Source organism: Macaca thibetana, chromosome 9 (assembly GCF_024542745.1).
Source record: "Macaca thibetana thibetana isolate TM-01 chromosome 9, ASM2454274v1, whole genome shotgun sequence".
In the NCBI taxonomy this organism is placed as follows: domain Eukaryota; kingdom Metazoa; phylum Chordata; class Mammalia; order Primates; family Cercopithecidae; genus Macaca; species Macaca thibetana.
In genome coordinates this window covers 75417960-75443092 of record NC_065586.1, presented here as the reverse complement: position 1 = coordinate 75443092, position 25133 = coordinate 75417960, and the positions used below count along the sequence as shown (strand labels likewise).

Below are 25133 nucleotides of genomic sequence, written 5' to 3'. Positions count from 1 at the left end.
TCTGGCACTCGGTGGCAGTAGTCCAGGATAAAGAATTGAAACCCGCCTTCGTTGAACCTTCAGCTTTCTGAGTCTTCTTTCCCCAATGCTAGTACTTAGCGTTTGGAAACAGTATTTCGCAGAAAGTCCCTTATAATAAAATTAGGAGACTTTATAAGCAGTCATTTAGTGTGGAGTTTCACTTTATAACCATTCTTGGTGATGTTATAGTTGTTAATACAATACTGTGTACCAGACACACGGTATGTGTGATCTTTGTCCCTCTATAAAACACCACTTCGCAAGGTTTTGAGTAAAGGCAAAGAGATTGTCCAGAGGTTAATTAAAAATACGTTCAGTAAATATTGAGCATCTGTAGTGCCAGGTAATGTAAAGTCCCTACTAACCTGAGCCCTATTTTTTTAATAGGTAGTTTCCAAAAATTGGAGAGTTCCACTTCTGTTGACAAAATTTACCTGGCTAAGTAAGGGTGATATTCCATGACATTTCGAAGTTACTAATGATATAGAGATTATTATTTGCAAAAATTATATTAAAGGATACTTATCTTGAGACTTTTTTAATAGAGGCAGCTTGGTGCATTTAAAATAGGGTGTGATTTTTGTTTTTGTTTTTTGGAAAACTGTTCTCTTGGGAGTAAGACTTGTGAAATGAGATGTTCGTGTGACTTGTGCCGCTGATACTTTTAATTTTACAGGAAGACTGCACATGTTTGAGGTGGACCAAAAGATTCCACAGTGTGTGTTTAAAATGTGGGATCTTTTTATGTACATGAACACTAAACGTTATTTAGGTTGCATATTACTGAAATGTGAAACAGGTGAACCCCTAGGACTTACCACTATCTGCAGGCTAGTCTGCAAGATTTCTTTTTTAAACAAGTTTTTTTGTTTTGTTTTGTTTTTCAAGTCTAACCACAGAGGAATTCAAAGGCAACTTTCCCAATCATTTTCCATTGCCTAAGGAATAGGAAATCACTGAAGTAGGTTATTGGCTTCAACTGGAAGTATTCAGCTTTGTTATGAGGAGTGACTATGATCTATTTTTTGAGACAGAGTCTCTCACTCGTGGCCCAAGCTGGAGTACAGTGTTGTGATCATAGCTCACTGCAACTTTGAACTCCTGGGCTCAAGCCATCCTTTCTCCTTGGTCCCCTGGCTTCCCAAAGTGCTGGGATTACGTATGTGAGACACCACACCCTGCCATGACTACTCTTTTATTTCACCAAAAAGCATACAGGTTGTCATGAGGACTGTAGGGAGAGGCCAAAAGCCTGTGTAAATCTCTTCTATCAACACTTCCCTCCTCAATATAGTAGTAAGTAGGCAGGGTAGGGACAGAGAATGTCAAAGCGATTTAACTTTTAATGTTTAGATCACACAAGTTTGGTTCTACTCTCAAACTTTAAACCAAATTTATTCCTACGGATTGAAAATCAATTTAGATCTTTTAATTGAGGGAAGATACCATGTCTCTTCTCAATTAAATGAATTTGTAATTATAAAGGGCTTAGAATGATATATGACAATGGTAAGCACTATATAAATATATGTTAAATATAAAGTGTGTACATATATGCATAACTCTTGTTCATCTTCAGAAGAAAAATAAAAGGTAGTTTATAAATAAAATTTTACGGGGACAAGGCCAGGACTGGAATTGCACAGAGGCAATGAGAATGAATGATTGGAACCGAAATACTCTTAAGATCCTGATCACTGAGATAGCTCTTCATACCAGTATGGTCGATAAGACCATTAGTTTATTATATTTTCTAGTACTAAGTGGCCTTCACTGCCTACTTGTCCAGTCTCTTATGATTCTTCCTCATATCCAAATAGATGACCTTTCTGAACATCATCCTGCTCCTTGATAACTCTAGCACTCATTGATTGCTTTCACCCTTAACCCTTTCCCTTCTGTTTGCAAGGAAGATGTTAACTCTTTGGCTGTTCTCTCTCCATGTCCTCCAGATGCCGTTTTATTTTACTTAAATCTTTGCCTCAGTGATACCTGTTGCTCGTAAATATTTAGCGCCTCATGAAGATTTTCTTCTCTTCAGCCTAAAGTCACTCATAATTCACCCTCATCTTTAAAAAAAAAAAAAAGCCAACTAAACCAGATAATTTTAAAAGGCCTTCCTTAACCTGCCTTCCCCTGAAATCACTTTTTTTTAATTTACCCTCAAGTTGCAACATAGGGATTTGTCTCTTCATCTTGTATTTCGTTATCTGTCCCAAACTCTGATCATTACAATGCTTGTAACCAAAATTACATTTCATAAATTCTTATCTCTTTTGTATTCTTGTGTATTTTATTGAAACTAATTTTCTAATTCATTTAACCTCAACATAGGAAAATATTGTTTTGGTTCACTAAATTCACCAAGTCATTTAAAGTCACTATTTAAGGGTTTGTTTTTGTCTGAAAAGGAATGTATGGATCATACTGAAAATAAAGGGGATAGCTCCTGTAAGTTATAAACAATAAATGAAAAATAAGAGGGCTGGGCGCGGTGGCTCACGCCTGTAATCCCAGCACTTTGGGAGGCCGAGGCAGGCAGATCATGAGGTCAGAAGTTCGAGATCAGTCTGGACAACATGATGAAACCCCATCTCTACAAAAAATACAAAAAATTAGCCAGGCATGGTGGCACATACCTGTAGTCCCAGCTACTTGGGTGGCTGAGGCACGAGAATTGCTTGAACCCGGGAGGCAGAGGTTGCAGTGAGCTGAGATCACGCCACTGCACTCTAGCCTGGGCAACGGTGCGAGACTCTGTCTAAAAAAAAAAAAAAAAAGAAAAATAAGGGGGGAGTTTGGAGCTATAGATTGGCCAAATTGATGGTTGGTTGTTAGAGCTAGTTGAGGGTAAATGGGGTTCATTATAGTATTCCCTTTGTGTGTCTGAAATGGTCCATAATAAAGTTTTTTTAAACATAGCTTCTTATATATGCCTGAAGTTTTTTGTTTGTTTGTTTTTAACATATGTATCAGAGAGTAAATTCCACACCCTGATACAGCAGGTTAAGAAGAAGGTAAAGATAAGTCATTTAGTGTAAGAGCGATGCAGTGTAAGGACAAAAAAATTGCACATAGGAATTGCAAATTTAATGTAGTCATACATTATTTCTTTTGACTCAACCAACATTATTGAATACCACTTATATGCCAGGCCTTGTGAAAAAAAAAAATTACCAGCCTATGGGAGATCTAAGGGAAGGAAAGGTTTAAACACAGCTCCCCTCCCCCTCTCCTGACAGAAGAGGAGAAACATTATGATTCTATGGCAGTTGATGGTTGGCTGGAGAGGGCAGTTTAGAGCAGAAAAGGGGCTAAGGTAAAAGAAGCTGAGAGAGATTCCTAAGTTAAAGCAAAATAATGCTCACGGTAAAAAAAAAAAAAAAAGCCAAAGATTGGGTTGTAAACAAGGCTGTTGAGTTTGGGAACAAGTCCATGTTTTCTCTCTCTCTGAATAATTTTAAAGAGAAAACCAAGTATTGTACAATAGTACGCCAATGGAAGAATAAGCAAATGGGAGGATTATTTAGAAATTATTAGAAGTGTTACCTTTCTCAACATTTGTGATCTTTAATGGTATTTGTGTAGATACAAAGCACGGTTACACAAGGTCTGGTAGGGTGGGGTTTGACCTAATTACAGGAATTAACTGTTCCTTGAGAAATGTCTATAGAAAAGAAAAGCGAAGGCTGGGCATGGTGGCTCATGCCTGTAATCTCAGCACTTTGGGAGTCCGAGGCAGGCGGATCACCTGAGGTCAGGAGTTCAAGACCAGCCCGGCCAACATGGTGAAACCCCGTCTCTACTAAAAATTCAAAAATTAGCCAGGCATGGTGGTGAGCACCTGTAATCCCAGCTATTCGGGAAGCTGAGGGAGGAGAATTGCTTGAACCCGGGAGGCGGAGGTTGCAGTGAGCTGAGATTGTGCCATTGCACTCCAGCCTGGGCAACAGAGCAAGACTCCATCTCAAAAAAAAAAAAAAAAAGTGAGGGTAATCCAGAAGAGGCAGAAATAATGCTCAGGGGCTGAGTGCCATGGCTCACACCTCTAATCCCAGCACTTTGGGAGGCCGAAGTTGGTGGATCACTTGCGGCCAGGAGTTCAAGACCAGCCTGGCCAACATGGTAAAACCCCGTTTCTACTAAAAAAAAAAAAAAAAAATACAAAAAATTAGCCAGGTGTGGTGGTGCATACCTGTTATCCCAGCTACTCAGGAGGCTGAGGCAGGAGAATCCCTTGAACCTGGGAGTTGGAGGTTGCAATGAAGCCGGGATCCCGCCACTATACCCTAGCTTGGGCAGTAGAAACTCTGTCTCCAAAAAAAGAGAAAAACAAAGAATGCTCCAGATTTTTTCTAGATCCCAAGTCTGAACCAGTATCTGAAAGGTGCCAACAGAAATATCCGTCTGTCTGTGTATAATTTCCTTTTCCTTTAGAGTTGTCAGTGGCATCCACAGCTTTTTGCCAGAAAAGACTGATTCAGGCTGCAGTCATGAAATGATAAAATAGCAACATTTTTTTTTTAAACTTCTGAGAACTATTGCATTTGTCCCTAATGAGATTAGAGAATTAGAATTTGGGAAGGGAAAAAATAAAAGAAATGGGAATTGTTTTCTCAAAACCTCAGAGCAAATACAAAGCTATTTTGCTCGAACACATGGTACTGTGACATTTGCACAGGGTCACAAGTGACCCTTGCTGGGGAGTAGGGGGTAGAGCACAAAGTGTGTGTTTTGATTCCCCATGTGTGTTTTGATGCCCCCATGGGGCAGCTAGTCTTGGGGATCTGGAGTCAGTTTCCATTTCTTTCAATGATGCCTTTGGTGTTACCCCTTTTCCATGTCAGTTATTCTGTCATCTCTCCCACCATCACAAAATCCAAGGGAGGTAAAGCTTAAAAAAAGTCACCTGTGGGTGCAGTTGGTAAATTATATGAGAAAAAAGAATGCAAGAAGAATGTTTTAATGACTAGGAGAGATTGTTTTCACCTATCATGATGGGTTTCAAGTAGAAATTCCTATAGTATTCTCTTTTTAGATCATGAAACAAATTAATACTAGCCAATTGTAGTTCTTTGGATCTCAGGACTTTTTGCAATATGTGGGTACCATCCCAACAAATATGTTATGAAGTACTTTATAATTCACCTAAAAAGAAAAGTATAACTAAAATCAACAGCATTAAGGAAGTTATTTTATTCTTTTAGGATATTGCCCCCCTTTAAGTTTGTACTAAAGACGATGTTCAGCAAATGTTATGGTGCAATACTATGCAAAGCAGCATTTTAGCCCATTTTGTGATAGGTACATTAGCTATTCAGAGTGGCTTTCCATTAGCTAAGAAGTGGATTGCTACAGCTCCTGGCAGAGGGAATGTTTTCTCAAGAAAGTTCCATGGTAAATAACATTAGAAAGGAAGATCATGAATCTAGCTAGAAGTCATAGCAAAGTTGCAGACCTGCTTGCAATAACCACAGGGTAATACCATGAAGTGGCACTAAAATTTGAGATAAATCTACACATAATGTGTACCTACTTAAAAAACGTCTTCTGATGAAGCCAAAGGTTTGAAGCTGTCAGATGATATATTAACTTGTCTTCTCAGTCATGCAGGACCTGGGAAAGACGAAATGTCAATGTTTATTAGGGAATTATAGCAAGAAAGAATGGAAATGTTATGGGAAGGAAAACAGTATAAATTAATTTGTTAAGAAAAGTACTACCGTGGTTGAAAATAAAATCCAAGGAACACGTTAATTAGAAAGCGAGGATAAACCAGAAAAGGCGGAAATTATGCTCTCTTACGAGATGAGCAAGATGCAGGAATAATTTAGATAAAGTCTAAATTATTAAATAAACTAGAAAAGAAGACCAAGATACAAGAGATGAGAATGATCCTTTCTATTACAGTTTTAGAAGACTGAGCTCCAGTTTTATGTAAGGTACTATTAGGTATGGTGAAATAAGAAATTTGACTCAATAGTGCAAGTAAAGTATACAACTAATTATTCATTATGTGTTTTTATTTGGCCTCGGAATGTGTTTTTTTTGTACTTATCTCTCTAGGGTTTTATTTGATAGTCTGGGAACTTATTTCAAACACTGAAGATCTGACTCAGGAAGTGCTGGGAAGGAGTCCAGTGTGTTTATCCTGACCCCTGTTCAACTTCTTCCTGCAGCCCACTCCATGCTGGGAATAGACAACTCTCCTCTGAGGCTGAGGCTAACCAGATTATGCAGAACTTTCTTCTCTCCATCATTGCCTGGAGCTGGGGTAGTTGTTAAGCCCTTGAGTTTCTAAAGACTTGAAAAGCTGCTTGAAAAGAATAACTAGATGGCTTGTTAGTCAAACAGTTTTTATTATTAGAAAGCAGAATAATGCCATTAAATTCAAAATGAATTTTATAGGAAAGTAAATTTAGAATTTATTAAATGAGAATATAACTATACTTATATTAATCATGTTTTCTACAAAAAATGAAGTTAGTACATTCTGATTTTTATTTTAATGAGAAAACACTTTGAAAATTTTTTAAAAAGGCCTTTTGAATGCAGAATGACTTTGAAACCTGGAATCCTGCCACATATATTCCTTTGAGTGTTTAACATTAAGGGTGGTTTTATTTTGTTTGTTTCTTTGGGTATCATTTCTCTTATAGCTTTCTGCAATAGTTACAACTGAGTTTTGGTAGATTAAATCATTTAAAAATCACTAAGGGATCTTACTATTTAAACTCAAATGAGTCATTTTGTTAACATAACAAAATGTTATTTGTAATCTGAATTTTTATGTTTCAGGGCTTTTTCTTTTTTTTAAGCAATAGGTACCTGCAAGTTCACATGTTATTTAAAATCTACTTATAAACACTTTTTAAATGATTATTGAGCTTTGGGTTTTTTTAACTCCAGCTCTAAAATAATAATTTTAAGTTTCTTCTTCTTAATGTAGCTGTCATCACTCAGCAGAAAATACACAATTGCTTCAGTAAGGGCCAGGGAAAGTCATAACAAAGGACTATTATACCAGTGTTTTCTGGTCATTTTGTTAACATTAAAAGCCTTGGACTATTAGGATGCTTAATACTCAAAAACTGGATTTTCTGAACATTCATGTGATATTATTAGTGTATATTTTGGTTTTGATAATTATTTTTTTTCCTTCCCTGCTCTAGTTGAATGGATCGCAGCAGTTACCATTGCTGCTGGGACAGCTGCAATTGGTTATCTAGCTTACAAAAGATTTTATGTTAAAGATCATCGAAATAAAGCTATGATAAACCTTCACATCCAGAAAGACAACCCCAAGATAGTACATGCTTTTGACATGGAGGATTTGGGAGATAAAGCTGTGTACTGCCGTTGTTGGAGGTCCAAAAAGGTGAGGAAAGCCATTCCTTCATACAGTACCATTTTTAATGTTATATTTCCTTTTAAATTATTCTGTCAGACTTGTATCACCAGATATTGTTATGATATCCCTTTTTTGTTGTTGTTGAGACAGAGTCTATTCTGTCATCCAGGTGGGAGTGCAGTGGTGGGATCTCGGCTCACTGCAACCTCCACCTCTGGGTTCAAGCGATTCTTGTGCCTCAACCACTGAGTAACTGGGATTACAGGCATAAGCCACCACGCCTGACCTGTTATAATATCCCCTTTCTTTTTCTTTCCTTCTTTCTTTCTTTCTTTCCTTCTTTCCTTCTTTCCTTCTTTCTTTCTTTCTTTCTTTCTTTCTTTCTTTCTTTCTTTCTTTCTTTCTTTCTTTCTTTCTTTCTTTCTTTCTTTCTTTCTTTCTTTCTTTCTTTCTTTCTTTCCTTCCTTCCTTCCTTCCTTCCTTCCTTCCTTCCTTCCTTCCTTCTTTCTTTCATTCTTTCATTCTTTCATTCTTTTTCTTTTTTTTGGAATCCTATTCTTCTTTGTCTTCCATACGCTCTTAAAGGAATATATTTTCTAAAATATCTAACCAGTATGCAGTAGAATTACATTGTACCTTCATCGAATTCAGGCAGATTTAACCATATTCTTGGCCAAAGAAAAGAGAAAAATCCCTTTAATTTGCTCTTAGGATTTCTTAGCTTCCACTGTCCCAGGAAGTGAAGTGTACAGCCTAATCACAAAGAGAAGCAAAAGAAGTAAAATATTTTTTTGAGCTTTCAAACACCGGATACTAAGACAAGTGTTAGAAATTTGAAAAGAAACTTCTTTAAAATTACCTGTAAAAACTTACCTGGTAAATGTCCTATACCTTCTTTCAGCTGCAACTCCTCCAGTTAAATATCTAACAATATAGGATCCTAAAATCTTATTTTCTTATATGAGAATTGTGTTTTATCAAGTCCCTTTTGGAAGTGTCATCTGTGAAACCTGCAGGTTTTAGACATGATGGCAGCTAGTAGTAGGCCGGGCGCGGTGGCTCAAGCCTGTAATCCCAGCACTTTGGGAGGCCGAGACGGGTGGATCACGAGGTCAGGAGATCGAGACCATCCTGGCTAACACGGTGAAACCCCGTCTCTACTAAAAAATACAAAAAACTAGCCGGGCGAGGTGGCGGGCGCCTGTAGTCTCAGCTACTCGGGAGGCTGAGGCAGGAGAATGGCGTAAACCCGGTAGGCGGAGCTTGCAGTGAGCCGAGATCCGGCCACTGCACTCCAGCCTGGGCTACAGAGCGAGACTATACTGTCTCAAGCATCTCAAAAGGATTTGTACACCGAATGGCTTTGGGATTTCTGGTGTGTTGTGAGAAACATGGTATAAAAACTGTACTACCACTCTTAGCATTCAAATAAAATGAATTTCAGCAGGGTGTGGTGTCTCACACCTGTAATCCCAGCACTTTGGGTGGCTGAGGCAGATCACTTGAGCCCATTAGTTCAAGAGCAGCCTGGGCAACATAGTGAGACCATCTCTTGAAAAAAAAAAATAGCCAGGCATGGTGGCATGCCTCTGTAGTCCCAGCTATTCAAGAAACTGAAGCAGGAAGATCACTTGAGCCCAGGAGATTGAGGCTACAGTTAGCTGTGATTGCACCACACTGCATTCCAGCAACAGAGTGAGACCCTGTCTCAAAAAATAAAATACAATGGATTTTACAAAAAAAAAAAAAAATGATGTTAAAGGGCCCTCAAAAAAATCAATAAAAACGATGTATCTGTTTCTGAAAGCACATTATGTTTGAGATCTCTTCCCATAGTAGAGGGTCATTTTCACAAATAACTTGTCACAAATATGGAAGAAGCCACATACTAGGTACAGGCTAAGCTGTACCTTCTTATTTGGATTTCTCTAATCCAAATAATCCAAAAATTTGAAATCTGAAAGGCTCAAAAATTTGAAATATTTTGAACACTGACATGATACCACAAGTGGAAAATTCCACACCTGACCTCATGTGACGGTTCACCAGTTGAAGTCAAAACAGAGGCACACAGGACACAGTTAATTCAGTGACCCAAAGGGAAAAAAAGGCCCCCCCAGCTGCTGATGTCGGTATTCTGGTGGTGCTACTATGCTGCTTAATTTCCCGGAGCACTTTTTTTTTTAACTGAATTAATGGTATGGTATGTTTTTTACTGTTAAGTACTCACATGTGAATACATGCAAGAAAATGTTTGCTTATCAGTAGCATATAAATTCGTAGTCGGGAATGATGGTGATGCAAGATAACCACAGATTGTCCACATGTGTGACTGAGATGGTGACACTTTTGCTTTCTGATGGTTCATTGTATACAAACTTTGTTTCATTCACAAAACTGTGTAAAATAGTGTATGAAATTACTTTCAAGCGGCTGGGCGCAGTGGCTTGCACCTGTAATCCCAGCACTTTGGGAGGCCGAGACAGGTGGATCACGAGGGTCAGGAGATCGGCTCCCGGCTAACACGGTGAAACCCCGTCTCCACTAAAAATACAAAAGGTTAGCTGGGTGTGGTGGCGGACACCTGTAGTCTCAGCTACTTGGGAAGCAGAGGCGGGAGAAAGGCATGAACCTGGGAGGCGGAGCTTGCCGTGAGCCGAGATCTAGCCACCGTACTCCAGCCTGGGCGACAGAGCAAGACTCCATCTCAAAAAAAAAAAAAAAAAAAATTACTTTCAGGCTACGTGTATAAGGTATATATAAAACATAAGTAAATTTTATGTTTAGGCTTGGATCCCATCCCCAAAGATAACCTCATTAGGGATATGCAAACATTTCAAAAGTTGAAAAAATCTGAAATCCAAAACTCTTCTGGTCCTAAACATTTTCTTTTCATTTTCTTATGACCAAGTATTTCAGATAAGGGTTACTGAACGCACACTAGAAAGCATATCTCACTCCTTTCTCCCAATAGGTTTGCTGTTGTACAATCCAATGATAAAGTACTTAGGTTATGCCATTTTGTTCAAAAACTCCTTGATGAGTATATTGAATATAAACCAAAAATTAATAGGCCCATTACAACAAATTATGAAGAGCACTATTCATTTGGAATTTGGAATTGTTGATAAGTACTAGTGGGGTTACTGGAAAATAGTAAAGTAATACATCTAGAAATTGTGGAATTTCTAAGTTGGAGTTTTATAGTTCTTTAGTCAGTGATCTTCAGTAGTTCATTTACTATCTACTATATGTGCATGCGTGAGAAACATTAAAGAGTAAAACAGATGTCACAGATGTATATAGTACATGCAGTGTAAGTGGTCTAAATAAATGGAAGCTAAGAGGAAGAAATTACACCGTAAGGCTGGATGCAGTGGCTCACACCTGTAATCCTAATACTTTGAGATGCCAAGGCAGGAGGATCACTTGAGGCCCGGAGTTCAGGACCAGCCTGGGCAACATGGTGAGACCCAGTCTCTGTTTTTGTTTGTTTGTTTGTTTGTTTGTGTCTTAATTAAAAATAGACCACATCTTCTGGGAAAGCATAGTCATATACTTGGGAGTCAAATTGCTCTGAGAAAAATTGGTAGCATTTGAATAAACTGCATATATTGGAGACTCTCAAAATCTGCAAGAAAGGACTTGTGAACAAAGGTGAAATGGATAAAGAATCTAGTCTGGTTCTTGTACTGCCCTCCCCCCAAGGAATAAATCTAAATTGAGGAGAGTCTTGAGGACAGTGTGAGGAGTTTGTGACTCCAGACATGGGGAGCTTCTTGACAGGGGTTTCAGACATAGAGTTATACTTTTACCAGGGTGCTAGCTATGGAAATGGAGACAAATGAGCAGACATGAAACATTTCGGGGAAAGGATCAGCCAGATGCACTGACTTCTGTGTGAAAGACTAGGGGAGAAAAACTAAAGCTCATTGAAGGATCTAAGCATGTAGGATTAGAAGAGGGTTATGCCATTAACAGAAATAAGAGATTCGAGGTGAAAGGCTAATTTTCCAGGACAGCTATAAGTTCTGCTTCAGAGAGCGAATTTGAGGTGGTAGTTGAATGGAAATACACAGCAGACAGCGTGAAATGTGAGACATCAGGGTTGGAGATATAGATCAGCAAAACTGATGAGTCAAGTGTAGGAATGCAACTGATCTTTGATATGGATAAAAATCAAGGGCTAAATATGAAATCTTGGGGAATTTTCTGCATTTTGGAAAGGGCACAAGAGCCATTTAAGGAGATGGAATGGGCCAGAGAGGTTAGAATAAAACTAAAAATACCATAGCTTCAAAGTAGAAGAGGGAAAAGTTTCAAAGATTTAGTACTGAACATTGGCCTATGCAAAGACAGCTACGTGAATAGACAAGACTATTAGATTAAGCAATTGCCCTTTTGGTGTCATTTCAACGGAGTAATTAGAATAGAAGCTATATCCCAGTGAGTTAAAGTGTGAATTAACTAACAAAGAAATGACAGAAGTCTATGTCAGATTTCAGTAGATGCAACAGTGAATGGAAAGAAAAGTAAGATAATTGCTTGAGTGAACACTACAGCTTGGCTTTGAGATCAAGTAAAGTGTGTTTGCTTTGATTCGGTTTTCCCAGAGGGCAAAGAATCCAATGAAGTAAATGTGGGCTTTCATGAACTAAGATCTCAAATATTTTGGGAAGAATCACCAATGGACACAAACTAGTGGTGTAAATGTTTATATTAGACTTTATAATTCAGAACATTCCAGGATTATTCTTTCATTTTACAATTTAGAGTTTCCAGATGGTTAGGCCAGAGACTGCCATTTCCCGTAGGTGAACTTCAGGAGAGGGAATGAGACCAGTCATTTTATTTCCAGTTTTCTCCTGCCTTTTTTTTTCCCCCTCTGGCTTATCTTTTATGCCATTTAGTGATCCTCTTTGTGTCTTGAATTTGTCAGTTCTGAATTTTCATTGCATCTTGGGCACTTATTCCTGCATTAATCAATTAACAGTTTGCTTTGAATATTATCCAAGTTAACAAATGTTAATATTCTTCAGACACTTTTGGAAACTCCCCACATTCCTGTGGTTCTAAGGTTATCACACAGGTGCCAAGTCACACACTTGCATGCCAGTTCACAAAGACTAATTAATACCTTTGATTAAGTGGCTACCTTTAGTTTATAGTCAGTAATTTTTCCCTCATACAAACCAGTTGTATTTATAACAAAATTTAAACATCATTTTACCAATGGAAAAAATGTTATATGCGATACAAACTTCAATTCTAATTCATTCTTAAGGTGCAGTCACTAGTAACCTGTTATGTGTCTGTAACATTTTGAGCAGGTGTCTCAACACCAATGAATCAGATTTCTTAGTAATGTGCAGAAATTACTTTTTTAAAAAACATATCCTTCCCTCTTGTCCAGTGCTTCTCTTGCCAGCATTGGTATGTCATCTGATGTTTCAGAAATTGGCTTGGCTTTTTTTTTTTTCTTTTTCTTGAGACAGAGTCTCGCTCTGTCACCCAGGCTGGAGTACAGTGGCGTGATCTCAGCTCACTGCAGCCTCCACCTTTTGGGTTCAAGCAATCCTCGTGCTTCAACCTCCTGAGTAACTGTGATTACAGGCATGCACAACTGTGACCGGCTAATTTTTGTATTTTTAGTAGAGGAGGTTTCACCATGTTGGCCAGGCTGGTCTTGAACTCCTGACCTCAAGTGATCCACCCACCTTGGCCTCCCAGAGTGCTGGGATTACAGGTGTCAGCCACTGTGTCCAGACCAGAAATTGGTTTATTTTATAGTACAGTCTTCCCTCAGTGACCGTGGATTGGTTCCAGGACCTCCCATGGATACCAAAATATGAGAATGCTCAAGCCCCTGATTTAAAATGACAGTATTTGCCTATAAGCTATGCACATAATCCTGTATACTTTAAATTATTATATCATCTCTTGATTACACATAATATCTAATACAGTGTGAAGGCTATGTAAATAGTTGTTATACTGTATTGTTTAGAAAATAATGACAAGGGGCCGGGCGCGGTGGCTCAAGCCTGTAATCCCAGCACTTTGGGAGGCCGAGACGGGCGGATCACGAGGTCAGGAGATCGAGACCATCCTGGCTAACACGGTGAAACCCCATCTCTACTAAAAAATACAAAAAACTAGCCGGGCGAGGTGGCGGGCGCCTGTAGTCCCAACTACTCGGGAGGCTGAGGCAGGAGAATGGCGTGAACCCGGGAGGCGGAGCTTGCAGTGAGCCGAGATCCGGCCACTGCACTCCAGCCTGGGCGGCAGAGCGAGACTCCGTCTCAAAAAAAAAAAAGAAAAGAAAAGAAAAGAATGACAAAGAAAAAAGTGTACATACTCAGTACCCATACAATTATTTTAGCGAGTATTTTCTATCCGCAGTTGGTTGAATCCGTGGATGTGGAACCCACAGATACAGATGGGGCCGACTGTATTTCACAAAAGGGCTGTCCATATTTGAAGTGAGAATGAAATGAGCCAGTATAGAGGAAATGATTAAAGTGACTACAGGGAAAAATAGTATTTGAGACAGTGGTATCTTGACAAAGGCTGGAAGGAAATGAGAGTAAGAGCACAGATGTGAAACGCAGCCTTAAAAAGGAAGAGAGAGTCTTGCTTTCGAAACAAAAAGATGAAAGGACTCTGATGTAAGAGGGAAGGTTATGGGATGTAGTATTGCTAGATTCCTCTCCCTGCAACTTCAGGTTGGTTACATCATTTGCTGAGTTGTATTATGGCCACCTAGGAGGCAGTTCAAACAAGGACAGCAAAAGAATACAGACTAAGAAGAAAGAGAGGAAAGACTTCCCGGTTAACATCAGGAGCTCAACTGAAATTGAAATGAAATGCAACTGGACAATTTAGACTCATTTTCTTTCATTTACAGTGGAAGATTTGAGTTTGATACTTTTGTCATTGGTAGTAGGCTTGATCCTGGGTTGTTTTTTGTTGTTGTTGTTGTTGTTGTTGTTGTTGTTGGGGAGGGGGCGGGTGTTGGGGGAAAAAGAGAAATCCTCCATCCTGTTAATGGCTTAGAAGTGGGTTTTACTGAGTCTTTCTTCATAAAAACGATATTCTGAATGTTGGTGACATTCCTTGGCCAATCCACATAAAGACAGTCTTATAAAAACCTTAATTTCTCTTTGTTTTTAGCTCTTCATTAATAGCTCTTAATTTCATATTATAGTTACTGTCTTAGGTTTACTGAAGTAGGTACATAAGAATGGTATAAAATGTCATAATCTCTAGGGTAGTCTCAAAAAATCTCATTACTTCAGTTTTCTTTCTCAACCAAAACAAGCATATTTTTCTGGACAGTTTATGGTGATGAGCCAAAATGGTGCCAGGCAACTTCCTTGGGACAGAAAATCAAAACTAATATAAAGTACAAAGTTCAGAGAGGGAAGATAGTCTTTAAAAGAAAATTGTTTCAGGTGGAAGAGATAAGTCAAAGAGGAGCATTTTTTCTACCTTGAATTACCCTCAAAACAGAGACATAACTTGAGATGTGGGACTATGAAAAAGAAATCTTGTGTTTTTATGAAGATCCAAATAGCATTGCTAGCTTTCCAGGTGGAGAGCAAGGATCTCCAGTGTTTTTTCTACTAAACCTTTATTCCAGCTTCTTCTAACCTTTTCTTCCCCACTTTTAAAGATATTTGGGATTTGTAGTGTTCAAATTAGGTTAAAAACATAAAAGGATGTTTTCTGGACATAAAGGAAATTTGATTTATAGTCTTTTTCCAGGATTTGTTAATAAACAAACACTGACATCTTAGAACAAATTAAGTGTCAATACTACATGAACTGAATTTAATATTCTTTGTGTGTTTTTTTCATAATTTAAAACAATTTAACAAATTTTAAAATTTTTAATGAAAAAAGGTTAATAAAATTCTCATTTTTGTATATTATTTAATGTAAAAATTACTGTACTTCCTACATTGTATTTGAAAGTATATAATGCCAGGCACAGTGGCTTAGGCCTGTAATTCCAACACTTTGGGAATGTAACGGGCAATGTAGTGAAACATTGTCTCCACAAAAAAAATGTAGAAATCAATTGAGTGGGATGGCATGCACCTATAGTCCTAGCTACTCAGGAGGCTGAGATGGAAGGCTCACTTGAGCCTGGGAGATTGAGACTTCAGTGAGCTGCGATTGCACCACTGTGCAATCTAATTTAATCTCTTTAAAAAAAAAAAAAAGTGTATATCCACCACACATTATCTTTTTCCTGCTTAGGTCAGAAATAAAGCAAGACACATAACACAGTAACTGGGGTTACGTGGTATAAAAAGTACCATTAAAAAATATGTCTCTGAACAAAATTATACGCCTAGTTTACATTTTAAAGGCATAAAAGCTTTGTGCACTTTAATCACATGAAAGTTTATTAACTAATAACCGGGATAAACTTGCTTTTTAAAGAAATGTTTATTTGTTTATGTGTTTGCTTTTAAGAATATGAAGAAACAGGCTAATTTCAGTTTTTAGGCAGAATTGGGTGGTTAGAAAAAGTGTATTCTCACTTTCGACATATGACTTTCTTAATATTTTGTAAGATTTTCTTTGTATATTTTTCTATAGATTTCTCTCCTACTCTGTGAATGAAAGAAAATAATTTGAGAAAATGTAGTTTCTAATATTTTCAACATAAGATTAAAAAAGAAAAGTTAAACATGCCATTTCAGTAAATTATTTAGAAATATTTCATTTTTCAGAAATGTAGCCTGTGTGGATTTACAGTGAAGTGTTTTGTGTGTGCTATTTATAAAAATAGAATCTTTACAGTGTAAACTTTTATACTCACTGTAAAATCATCTGTGTTTGTTTATTAAACATATGTCACTTTGAAATGCTGTACTTTGCTGTGGGATACATTTTAGTTTAATTTTTATAGCCTCTTTCCTCATCCATGCCAAGAAAAAACTGAAAGCTTAACTATATGTTTTTGCATCAAAGGCTTGTTTCTAATATGAATATACTGTATACCACATCTTATTGACCTCAAAAAAAGAAATAATGTAAACTTTACATATATTACATTTACACTGCCCTCTATGACAGGATAGAGTTTATATCTGGAAATATAAGATATACCAATGACTTGAGTTTTTCTGTGATTTTTAACTAATTTAGTGCCTCTTGCAATTATTTACAGATAGATTAAAATTTGATTACTTTAACATCAAGTAGACTTTTGGATATCAAAGTTTAAGATTAAATACCATCATTGTCAAGTTTCACTGATCTATTCTATTCCCTGCACTGCACATAATGAGGTACTTGTTACTCATAAGGCTAAGACTCCTCTTGCTTTACTCTTCCGAATAGTCTTCTTCAAAGCAACAGTGTACCTTAAACTACACAGTGAAACTCTAGATTCTAGATTGCAGATACATTCAAAACTCCAAGATTAATGCAAAGTTGCTAGCTCTCGTCATTTGACATGAAATAGAAATAAAAGATACAAATATAGAGAAGCAAAAAAATTACTGATAATTATACCTTCTAAGTGTAAAATCCTGAGGAGTTAAGTAAAATATTATTAAATTCTTATTTTTTCATTTTATAATAGAGAAGGATATACTTGTTAAAAATGATTTTATATAGCAAGAGTTCAGATATGAAAATAACTAATTATAATAGTGTTTAAAAATATGACAGAAATAATCTTACCAGAATATACATGAGATCTAAGAATGAAAACTACAAAAGAAATTAAGACTTGGCAAAAAATATTCTCAAGCTTATCTGGAGGAATAAAGTGATAAAGTTAATAAAGTTAACAAAGACGAATAATGAAGGAAAACTAGCCCTACAAAACACTGAAATGTTTAAAATACAAATATCCCAGTGTAGTAGGCTGATCAACATAACATAGAAGCTATAAATAGGTGCTTTCACATGTATAATTTATTTTGATAACATTATGAATAAAGGTATTAGTGTGGGAAGCAACAGCCTCCAGTAATACTGAAGCAACAGGATCTTAGAACAGCATTTGCAAAGTGTGTTCTACAGAAAACTATGATAATAGAAATCAAAATTTAAAGTGTCCATAGTCCAGTCACCTTGAGAAACTCTGGGATAAAATTGTGTTTTTTATAGCAAAATTAAAATAATGTGTGCTGTGATTCAAATGGGCTATATGAAATGTGAAATCATGAAAATGAACAGAAATTTATATTTGTCACATCTCTAGAAGAAAGCTGTCTCCATGAATGATGTTAAAAAGGGAGATATTGGCATGTTTGTATGAAAGTGGAGAAATTGAGAATATGAAAAAATAAGCAAAATGAAAAGATTTGGGAAAGATTGCTGCAAAAATAAAGGGATAATATACAAATTGATTTTTATTTTTTATTTTTTATTTTTATATGTTTTGAGACCAAGACTGGAGTGCAATGGTGCAGTCTCGGCTCACCAAAACTTCCACCTCCCAGGTTCAAGCTTCAGCCTCCCGAGAAGCTGGGATTACAGGCACTTGCCACCATGCCTGGCTGATTTTTGTATTTTTAGTAGAGACAGAGTTTCACCATGTTGGCCAGGCTGGTCTTGAACTCCTGACCTCAAACGATCCACCCATCTCAGCCTCCCGAAGTGTTGAGATTACAGGCATGAGCCATTGCGCCTGACCACAAATTGATTTTAAATAAATGAACTTAAACTCTTAGAAGTAAATAGGCAATAGACATATTCACTAGAAAGGAATGTAACTAATATATAAACATAAAAAAGGCCTTCAACACTCATCAAAATCACAGTGAAATTCAGTAAATGATGGGTGTATTATGCTCAAGTCAATTTCTTCCTCTTACTAAGTAGTATAGTTTACATATGCTGTTTCAGAAGCCTATATAAGACAGCCAAGAAAATCTTTTATGTGATGTTATGTGAATTAAGCATCACCTTCCACTCTGCCAAGCATAATACTGATTTTGAGATTAGATGTTTCACATTCATTCTTTCTCTTCCTAGTTCCCATTCTGTGATGGGGCTCACACAAAACATAACGAAGAGACTGGAGACAATGTGGGCCCTCTGATCATCAAGAAAAAAGAAACTTAAATGGACACTTTTGATGCTGCAAATCAGCTTGTCGTGAAGTTACCTGATTGTTTAATTAGAATGACTACCACCTCTGTCTAATTCACCTTCGCTGGGTTCTAAATGTGGTATATTGCAATCTGCAGCTTTCACATTCATGGCATTTGTCTTGATGAAACATCGTGGTGCACATTTGTTTAAACAAAAAAAAAAAAAAAAAAAAAAAAGGAAAAACCAACCTCGTGGCCTGTGGGTTATTTTGGTCTTGTAAGGATCCGTTTCTTTAAAATATTGACATATAGAGTTGTATCTTACATAGAATATAGTTGTATCTTGAAGTCAACATATTAAATTATTCTCAAAATTATGTATTTGCAGATTGTACTTGTAAGTTTCAAAGAAAAATTACCATCTTTTCATATTAACCTAGAAACTAAATATGATGTGATTCAGCTATATAAATTTCTTAATACAATCTAGGAAAGACCTGTTGTGACCTTGATTTTCTTGACATTGGAAATGACACTGAGAAAGTATGGCTTCTGTTTTTCACAGTTTTCGACCAAAATGATTGATGAATGTTATTCTGCTTAATTTCACAAGTAAGGTCAATAATAAAGGGGTGGTAACTTCTTCGTATTCATCTTCATAGATATTTAATGAAGATGGCTCCATTAAAGGAGCCAATAGTGAAAATTTAGTTAAAAGTGATATTAGATTTAAATTAGTCATGAAGAATGTCTTAAAATCTAATGTTCCAGAATTCTGGCCCAAGGAATGGTAAGCACTTGAACTGAGGACTTTGAAGGAATTGGAGCACATAATGTCAAGCCTTTTAATCACTAAGCCACATATCCTGACAGAAATAGTAGTCACAAGATTAGATCAAAGGCGTGGGAAGATTTTTTTTTTCCCACTCTGGCTAATGAAGCACTGGCTTTTAAATTGTGTGATCTTTTTCTTAAAAGCAAAAGTTTGAAGACGAGTGTTTGTTTATGTAATATTCTTCAAAGACTCAGAGCAGAAACATTGCATTCATTGTTGATTCAGAAAAAAGAAAATATAAAAACAAAATAATTAGCAATAGAAGAGTTAAGACAAATAATTCATAATATTTTTAAAGAGAGATTAGATTTTTGAATTTCATAGGTTAGAAGGAAAATCATGGCAAAATATATAGAAAATTGGGCAAACATAATTGAAATTGATTAAGCTGGTAAACATCTTCATTATTTATTTTAGTATACATGAATTCTCAGTAGTAGTCGATCACAGGTTTGTACTTGATAAAATCCATTTACCTTGACAGGAATCAAACCTGACATCAACATTCCTCTGTAATATATCATCATGGCTATTTTTAAATACATAGTTTTGTGTATTACTGTAGATAAAAGTTGGTAACGGAATTGTACAGTGGTTTTAAGAAGCCTGTGTAACTAACTTGGATATGTCTTTAATCACATATTCATCATAAAATCTAAAATCCTACAAACTGATTCTATTAGATTCTTAGGGTAAATTTTTTCTTTGCCCACCTCCTTTTTAAAATAAGTATACATGTCAGCAAAACAGAGCAATCATGCTTTTAAAGATGAATTGTTTTGTAGAAAACTAAATGCATCAGCTCCCAATGTTTCTGATAAAGGGACATCCTTCTAACATAACAGACTGTTCTTTATCTTGAATTTGAAATTATATTGTTAGTCATGCGTTTTTGTAACGTCAGGGGGAACCTGGTACCAGTTCTCAAAACTGTAGGATTATATGAGTGTGTATATATGTATGGCAGAATTATAAATGACCACCTTACTGTGAAATATAGATCTTGAGCATTTTGAAAGGCCAAAATAATTAGGTAAATGTATTTTCAAGGTCATGTTAAAATTTTTACATGCTCTTGAACTAGCATTCATTTATGATTAAAACCTTTTCAGGTTATTTAACCTAAACACCAAGGTGAGTGTGGTTAGGTTAATATGAGATTTTTTTTACACAGAAATCATCGTGTGCAATTACTGTTCTAGCTAAGCACCTTAATGCTTCTAAGTGCTTTTTATTTCGTTGAGGCAAGACAAGTGGGGCTTTCATCCTTTTTCTCTGTGTCATTTATATTCTGATTACTTCTGAAGAGTTTTTACTAGGTTGAGAAGTTTCTAATGTGAAAAATCTTGTTCATCTGTTCATGCAACAGACATTTATTAGGCATCTGTAGACCATATAATTGAGACAGAAACATTTTGGAGAATTAGAAGCTCACACTATTTATGGCATAGGTTATATAATTATGGTAATTTATGATTTATTCTCTTGACAAAAACAGCTACAACCATGTATACCTACTATTTCTACTACAAAGTAGGTGAGATTTTTTGATTTTACATTAGTTAGGTAGGTTTTTGATTTGATTTTGCTTTAGGATAGGCATTGACTATGACTCCTGATTAGCAACATACGGTATTTTGTGCTTGGGTATATGTGAGGGTGCGTAATTCTAGCTGTCAAAAGCTGTGCTTTTTCTCCTTGATTTTAATACTAGCTGACCTCAGGCAAAGCCACTCACCTCTCAGCCTTTTAAATTGTGAAGTGAATGGACTAAATGGCATTTTAGGCAATTGTTCCCAGATTCTAGGCCAAGACTAAATTTTCAGCTCTCCTCAAAGGAAAAATGTAAATAATGCTGATAGCTCAAATTTGATTTTTTATTATGATTATTTCAGCTCTTATGGTATTGAAGTGTCTTTTATGAAATGTTGATGGTAGTAGCTTGGCAAAATAATAAGGTGGCAGCACAATATTGGTCCCTTTTTTTTTTTTTTTTCACTGCTCCATGGAATTTAAAAGTCTGGAAACCACTAAGCTAACATCCTATTTAAAGGTCTGAGACTTATTAAGGTATTAAAATAACAGTTTTCTTTTGAAATTTAGTTTGTGTTATATGGAATTTTTGATTAGCACAATGTGTTGACGCTTCATGGAAAGTTACTATTTAAAAAAAAAAAAAAGTCTTTACTTTCGTTCGGTTTACCATCATGGATCCAAACCAAGGGTAAAGGCAATACATCCTAATGTCTTCTCAACCCATAACTTTAAATGATTAAATAAAACACACAACAGGGAGATCGATTGTTAACATGTGTTAACTGAAATTGCCAGGAATCACCCTAAAGGGGAAAAATTGTCTAATCAGTAAAGAAATATAAGATTATAAATTAGAAGTGTTGCTATGGTGTTAGCTCTTACATCCCTGAACAACAAAAAAGACAGTTCAACACCAAGCATGGAACAGAAAAATGCTGAGCTTAGAATGCTGTCAGCTAGATATTGTGTAAAGTAAATGTTCTCTTTAATACCTGTATCTCTGTAGATAATGTATTTCTAGTTCTTCCAACCTGTCCCTTACAGATAACCAGAAGTTAATTCATGTTAATAGTTTATTCTTTAATTGTGACATCATTTTCATTTGTAAATATGCAGCATTGTGTAGATTCCCAGCTTTTTCATTTAAAATAATTTTGAGCGTTGTCCACCTGCCTGAATGCTCATTACTGGGAGGTAAATAATTTTTCTGCTGGTGATACTGTTTGCCAACAATTTCATAAGCAGTGGTTTATCTAACTCATTATACAAGATAGACATGAGATACAGACAAGAGAGTTTATGTCTCTTATGGCTTTATCATCGGTTAAACTTAGCAATGTCTGTTAAATTTATTTCAGAATCTCCCAACTATGAAAAGTAGAGTTCCACTTATGTTATCCATATCTGCACAGTAATCTTTTTTTTTTTTAAATCCTGAACTTTCTTAACAGGTTTCTTCTCTTTATTCTGAACAATCATGCTGTGTGTTTTCCTTGAATACTATGATTTTAAACTTTTAAAATGTCTCAGCCTTCATTTTTCCAATGCAGTCTACCCTGTAGCCTTCACGTGTACCTTCTGTATCTCTTTACTTTCACATCCCTCCCGGCAAAGAACATTTTGATCATTACTTAAAGCAACATCACCCCTTTCTCTTTTAAAACTGTTTCTCTTAGAATCCACAGGGAAGCTGCATCGAGCACAGAAGCTAATACGATTGGCTTTCCATTGCTAGTTACTGCTTTCAGCCTGACCCTGGATGCCACCTAGTGTTGAGTCTCTGATAATGAAAATATGAAGCCATGTAATATGAATTACATTTCATAATTTAACAATGCCATCGAGTATATGCATTTGGTATATGTCCCTGATCTTGCAGTACCTTTGTACTCCAAAAAGTTTGGTCACTTGCAGCAGTTTACGTTTCTGTGACTCCCTTATGCTTTTGGCATCTGGTTTGGAAAGTAACTATAATGTTCGAGCACTCACCTTTTTTAATCCCTGAGAAATAAAATAATTTTTAAAATTTTGATTATTACAGTAGTCTCAGTACCCAGAACACTTACAAATACATAGCAGATGTTCAGTAAATATTTGTTTAATAAATAGATTTGAATGCAAGATTTTTAAAGGATACAGAGGTAGCTGCCAAAAAGTCAATATTTTGTCTTGTTCTGTCCCCAAACCTGATTACCTTTTTTTTTTTTCTTATTTGTTTCTCTACATCCTGTATTCTAAATTTTTGAACATGCCTGTTAGGAAAATGTACTGAATAACTATCTTATTCTGACATGATTGGCTATAAAGTAGTCTACCTAATCAACACTTCTGTGGCTAAACTTGTGGTATAAAAACCAACCAACCAACAAAACAACTATCCAAGTCAGCTTGTTTTAAACCAGTGTGTACATGGTGTATCATAACTGGGGAGAGGTATGGTACTTGGTTATTTCAAATCTGTGGCCAGTGCTGTGGGAGAAAGCGGCTACGAAGAAGACTGAAGTTTCTGGTGTTTGTCAGCTTAAAAGTCCTGCTGATTGTCCTTGGGGCAATATGGGAGCAACAATGATGGAATTCTAAGTCAGACTTCAATTCAGATCCCTGATCTGCCCCTCATTATTTGAGATCTTGAAGAAATTATTCTCTCTAATGGTTAATTCTATGTTGCAATTTGGGCTACAAGGTGCCCAGATATTTGTTCAGACATTCTTCTGGGTGTTTCTGTGAGTGGTTTTGGATGAGATTAACATTTAAATCAGTAGACTAAGTAAAGCAGATTACAGCCCCTAACGTGGGTGGGCCTCATTCAATCCTTTAAAGGCTTCAATAAAGCAAAAATGCTGTTCCTTCTCCAGGAAGAGAGAATTCTTCCTGCTTGACGGCTTTGAACTGAAATAAGCAATCTTCCTGGATCTCAAGCCTGCCTACTTTCAGGCTAAAACTAAAGCAGCTGCTCTCTTGTGTCTCCAGCTTGCTGACTCACCCTGCAGATCTTGTCAGCCTCCGTAATCATGTGAACCAATTCCTAATAATCTCTCTCTTCATCCTATTTACCTTTTTATCATGAAAAAAGGAGATTGTCCTTACCCTCCAAACATTAGAGATAATGAATTTAAATATCTATCATGGTATCTCACACATAATATAGACAAGCTTAGCCTCCTTAGCCTAAAATCATGTCACTTGCTAAAAGTAGTACAATGATTCAGAGTTGTTTCTTACATAATTTTAATATGGAGAAATGATTGAACATTGGCAAACTTGTTAACATCCTAAAACAATTTTGGAAAAAAAATATTTTTAGAATTTTTATGCATGAGAGAAAAAAAGGGCCATTTTATAGTAATTTCTACAAATAGTTATTGTTGGCCTAAAGAAAGAAACTGAGTCAATATAGGCAAAAAGTTTATTTGAGGACTGCAACCCAGGAGACACAGATTCAAGTTGCCCTGAATATATACCCCGATTAGCAGCAGTTACAAGTGGGTTTTTAAAGGAAAAAAAAGTGTCTGTGGTGGGGGCGGGGGTGGGGGCACTTCTTACATTGGTTCATTAACCATAATAAGCTATTGATGGGCTACACATCGTTCTTCCTATCACAAATTCCAGTAATGTGAAGATAACAGGTGAGGGTTACATTGTGCAACTTGTGATAACATTTTAGGTAACTTATTAGCTAGTCTGGAAATTACAGGAAAGGAAAGGAAAAGTAAAATGCCCTTAAACAATTGCCCCGAGGCATGAGTGGGTGGGTCTATTAGTCCATTTCCATATTGCTATAAAGAACTGCACAAGACTGGGTAATTTATAAAGCAAAGAGGCTCAATTGACTCACAGTTCAGCACAGCTGGGAAGGCCTCAGGAAACAAACTCATGGCAAAAGGTGAAGGGGAAGCAAGGCACCTTCTTCACAGGGCAGCAGGAAGGAGAAGTGCCAAGCAAAGGGGGAAGAGCCCCTTATAAAACCATCAGCTCTCCTGAGAACTCACTATCACGAGAACAGCATGGGGGAAGTGACCCCCATGATTCAATTACCTCCACCTGGTTTCTCCCTTGACTTATGGGGATTATGGGGTTTACAATTCAAGATGCGATTGGGTGGGGACACAAAGCCTGACCATAACAGTGGGTAAGGGTGTGATTGAAGTCTCTTATTCCTGTCTCTCACCTGATTAATTCTGCATACCTCATATAGCTCAGACTGCTCTGAGCTACTTTTCTTTCACATTATCGAGCACCTACTGTTTGCCAGACTATAAGTACAAGACGGAAACAATTTCTGCCCTTGTGGAGTTCATCAATACACATACACACATCTCTCCTAGTA

At 36.6% G+C, this 25133-nt stretch overlaps 2 protein-coding genes across 4 annotated transcripts in view; both read left to right on the top strand.

Annotated features, from left to right (window-relative positions):
• Positions 1 to 21797, top strand: part of CISD1 (CDGSH iron sulfur domain 1) — a 1082448-nt gene extending 1060651 nt beyond the window's left edge. For all 3 annotated transcript variants that reach the window (XM_050803091.1, XM_050803090.1, XM_050803092.1), the window contains exons 3-4: positions 7194 to 7399; positions 18377 to 21797. In XM_050803091.1, coding sequence (XP_050659048.1) covers positions 7194 to 7399; positions 18377 to 18466 — 296 coding nt within the window. In that variant the 3' untranslated portion in view covers positions 18467 to 21797. The remainder of the gene's footprint in view (positions 1 to 7193; positions 7400 to 18376) is intronic.
• The window catches only part of PHYHIPL (phytanoyl-CoA 2-hydroxylase interacting protein like), a 1239789-nt gene that overhangs the window by 226066 nt on the left and 988590 nt on the right, over positions 1 to 25133 (top strand). The gene's annotated exons all lie outside the window — the stretch shown is intronic.